General features: G+C 29.0%; 1 protein-coding gene across 7 annotated transcripts in view; it reads right to left on the bottom strand.

Annotated features, from left to right (window-relative positions):
• The window catches only part of GABA-B-R2 (gamma-aminobutyric acid type B receptor subunit 2), a 241,978-nt gene that overhangs the window by 80,768 nt on the left and 156,210 nt on the right, over positions 1-5,000 (bottom strand). For all 7 annotated transcript variants that reach the window (XM_068349726.1, XM_068349729.1, XM_068349732.1 and 4 more), the window contains exon 4: positions 3,096-3,263. In XM_068349726.1, the coding sequence (XP_068205827.1) occupies positions 3,096-3,263 (168 nt within the window). The remainder of the gene's footprint in view (positions 1-3,095; positions 3,264-5,000) is intronic.

The following is a 5,000-nucleotide window of genomic DNA, read 5'->3' as shown; positions in this document are numbered from 1 at the left end:
CCATCTTAGAGACCATCTCATGTCCCATTTACCATCTTTGGAAAGTCCCCCCCCCCTATTGTATTTTTGCTTTTATGTCTCATTCCTCTTTTTTTCGCTTTTATGACTCGTCGTCCGTAATTAAGATGCAAATCTATGCTTTCATATACCATTTTATTGTTTTTTTTCCTCCTTTTTTTCTTTTATGTCTCTTCGTCCGTAATCAAGATCTAAATTTATGCTTCTATATTCCATTTCATTGCTTTTTTTTTTTTGAAGTCTTGGAAAATAAAAGTTAATACTTCTTTTGACCCATGTTGATTACTATTGAAAGTAATATACATATATATAGATAGACATTGTATACATATATATGTATATTATATATATATACATATATACATATATATATATATATATATATATATATATATATATATATATATATATATACAGTTTATATATATATATATATATATATATATATATATATATATATATATATATATATATATATATATATACAGTACACATATATATACATACATACATACATACATACATGTATATATATTATACTGTATATATACATATATATATATATGTATATATATATATATATATATATATATATATATATATATATATATATATATATATATATAAGGTATGCTGGTCTAGTTGAGGGTTGGTTCCATGCACAACAGCGTTTCAACATAGGTACTAAAATTCATTAATGACACCTACATCCTTGTAAAGCCCCTAGAATAATAAAAACTTAACGACCTAAATAAAAATACAACTTTCGATTTCGCTTTATTTTGTTTGTTAGTTTTGCAAAGTTTTCAGTATAGTTATCTTCTATTAAGCCTCTGTAATGTATTTAACTTTATACCAATAAGAATTATCCAAATGCTTCATTGTTATGTTATTTTTAACCGGATGGATAGTTTTTATTGCACTGTTATTATTCAGAAGAATAATGTTATTAGCAATATTCTATATTTAATGTATTTGTGTATTTATGAAGTATAAGCTGTTGAATATTTTCATGAGAACCCCAGTTTTGTTGATAGATAGATAGATAGATAGATAGATAGATAGATATATAGAAAATAGTAAGATATACATAGAGTAGAATTTTAGTCTTATAATTGAAGATGAACATTTATTGATTTAACGTTGTCAATACAGTATATAGAAGTAACTATAAAAGGGTTCGTTCTTTCGTTCGTTTTATATTGCCAGATCTTTTCAAAGCCCCTAGATACAAAAGTGTTACATATGAAATTATGAACAAAATTACGACACTTATCTTAAAGAACGCTTTCGAACTTCAAGAAGACAATTTTTGTAAATACAAGAAAATATGTCAGAATTCTTATACACGCGGCTGACGCTCCATGTGAAATCATCAACTTTCATGTCGCCATAAAAAAAGCGACAAAGTATGCTAGAAGTGTCGTAGAAAAAAAAAGAAAAGGCTATATAAAACCCACAGTTTCAATCCATATAAAACCACGAGGGAAGAAATGGCGAGGACACTTAAATACGAACATAAACGCGAGTTCCTCATAGCGAATACGCCATGAATAAATTAGGCTAAAGTACCGAGACCGCCATTATTTCGATTTCTCCTGGGCTTCATTATCTGAAGCACCTTCTCTTCCACCCTTTCCCATGCTTTACATTTCTCCTTTGTTGCTGCTTTCAGTATTGCTTACGTCAATACCGCCTGGTTTTCCTGTTGAATATCTTCGTGCTTTGGACGTGAATGCTTGTTGATGTTGACAAATATGCTTAACTTGCATTTTCCCAAGGATTAGGTTTGTATTTTTTCAAGTTGGAGATTGCATATATTGGGACAGGATGTTATATGTGAACGTATAAATCTTACTAATTCAATAAGCTCGTATTCTTTATATTCAACGAAAGAAGAAATTACAAGAATGATCAGAATTTTTAAGCTTACCTACTCTCAATATGTACCTCTAGTTAGATATCTATTATTTATCTACCTACCTACTTGATAATTCAGGAACATATCAAAACTCGAATGATTATGAATCATACATGATCAAATAAACCTATTTAAGGTTATATATTATATAATGAATACCTATGTATTCATTAATAAGATAAGGGTGAATATTTTCTTTTTTAATTGGAAAGCATTATACCCAAGAAAATCCAAATACCCAAGAGAGCATTCATATGATAAGTGCATATGCCCAGGACAGCATTTAAATCTATGCCTCTGAATGCATGCAAAATTAAAAGACAGACTTATCTAACTGGGTGAAAGGTTTTGTGTATCGCCATGATCAGTAAAGCTGTACTAGTCAGTGCCACCCAATACTGTGGAAGACCAGAATAAAGTCTCCAGATATCACCAATCGGCAGTTGGCCGACTTGGTGATGAAAACTAGCCAAACCCTAGACATGAATAAGGACATGTCTAAGGCCTTTTTCCTGCAGTGGACTAGGAACGACTGCATTTTTTGTGTTGCTCTATAAATTCTCAAGTAATAATAATAACAATAGTAAGGATGAAAATAATAATGTCGGTGATTTTAAAAATGGTAAAATTCAGAAGCATACTAATAATAATGATAATAATAATAATGATAATAATAATAATAATAATAATAATATTATTATTATTATTATTATAATAATAATAATGATAGTTAGCTTGCTCAAAAAATAACAAGCTTAATGAGATTTGTTATAATTAAATAAAGAATAAAAGATTATTCAATTAAAACCATAAAAGCAAGTTTAAATACCTTCCAGAATACCTGCTTCTTAAATTAATCTAAAAATACCGCTATCATTGTAAGACACATTCTGCCCAAGAATCTTGGTAAGGACGAACCTGCTATCCTCACCTCAAGCCTCAAAAAGATATATATTTCTTATGGTGATAAAGGGTCAACAAATGTCTCACAAAAAAAGTATGTGACAAAACAACAATTAAAAAAAAAAAGAGAAAACAAAAAACATCCGTATGTTAGATTAAGAGACGAGGAAAAGGAAATCCTTAAATACGATATTTAAAAAAAAGAAAAAATTTAAATAAAAATCAATTATCAATTGCCAAAATAAAAACCTACCAAAGCATGCCGAGGCTCATTCTGGAAGAGGGTCCCCACACGCGTCCAGTTGAACTTCTGTAACAAGTGCATTCGAGGCATATTGAAATCTTTGTCCGATGGGACCATTCGGAAGAAATTCGGATATTTGCTGGCGGAGAACATTGGGTGGGTGTCGGCATACGATAACTGTGGGAGAAGATGAGAGAACATCTGTTAATGTATTGTCTTGAATTAGAGCGTGTAACAGGTAGTGAATATATATATATATATATATATATATATATATATATATATATATATATATATATATATATATATATATATATATATATATGTATATATATACATATATATATATTTAAATAACACAAAAACACACATAAGTATATATATATATATACATATATATACATATATATATATATATATATATATATATATATATATATATATATATATATATATATATATATATATATATACACACACATATGTAATACACACAGACGCACAGACACACGCTGTCACATATACACACAGACATATATATATATATATATATATATATATATATATATATATATATATATATAAATACAAATATATATATATAAATACAAATATATATATATATATATATATATATATATATATATATATATATATATATACATATATCAGTATATTTAAAAACTAAGAATTCTGAAAATATTGAAACAAACATCACCTACCCTTTTACACGTTACATTAAGGTTGACCTCAGTATGTAGATCAAATTTAATAGTCTTATAACACTATTACGAACGAAAGCAAAAAACATAAAACTTATAATTACATAAAGAAAAATTTATTATTATCAGCATTGCATCTGTGGAAAACGTTCCATATAAAAGGGGAGTTATGATCCAAATGACCCATAGCGAGGCTCATTTGATGCCCAAGGTCTTATGGAGATGGAGCGAAGAATTACATCCGTGTTTCCAATTATACCATTTCCGGAGTCCTGGGTTTAAGGACTGAAATATTATGTAATTATGTATTGTCTAGACATGAAAAAATCATTTAATGGTTCTTTATCATACTCCATAGACCCATAAAGCATATCCATTTAAAATGAAAAGAACTGATCTATTATTACTGAAATTAATTTTCTTGGGATATTTTTAATTTTCCTACCATTACGCCTTAGTAAAAATTAGTTTAGATATTGTGTTTAAAGGTTTTAAAGGTCACTCATGAACGGCAGAACACGAGACTGTGACAATGCCTTGATACTGACCATATATATATATATATATATATATATATATATATATATATAATATATATATATATAATCAGCGCCTATGCCCCCACTCCATCCAAGCTAGGACCAGGAAGAGCCAGGCAATGACTGCTGTTGATTCAGCCGGTCGACCTATTGGCTCCCAAACCCCCAATCCTTAGCTCCCAGAGATGGTGTTTTTTCAGTCACTGCAATAAACTACCGAGTTTGAGTGGCACTCGAACCGCAGTCTGGCAGATCGCCAGACAGGAATGTTTCCAATAGTGTACTACATTTCTTCATAGCAGGTTTATAAAGGGACCTGGATGGCTTTTCCCCTGTTAGGTAACATGTACCAATTATTAGCATTAATTTATTATTGATGGATTGAAAGTAGGCTTAAATTTCACGCACAGAAGGGAATGTTTTCTCAAGTTGGTCAATTTCCAATATAGTGTACCACATTTCTTCATAACAGGTTTATATAGACCTGGATGGCTTTTCACTTGTTAGGTAACAACATGTACCAATTATTAGCATTAATTTGTTATTGATGGATTGACAGTAGCCTTAAATTTCACGATTAGGAGGGAATGTTTTTTTTTTTTTTTTTTTTTTTTTTTTTTGATTACTCGATTACTTAGTTTATTAGTGAATGA

This window comes from Palaemon carinicauda, chromosome 26, assembly GCF_036898095.1.
Source record: "Palaemon carinicauda isolate YSFRI2023 chromosome 26, ASM3689809v2, whole genome shotgun sequence".
Taxonomy (NCBI): domain Eukaryota; kingdom Metazoa; phylum Arthropoda; class Malacostraca; order Decapoda; family Palaemonidae; genus Palaemon; species Palaemon carinicauda.
Note: the sequence above shows the minus strand (reverse complement) of the source record. Positions and strands in the feature narration are given on the sequence as shown.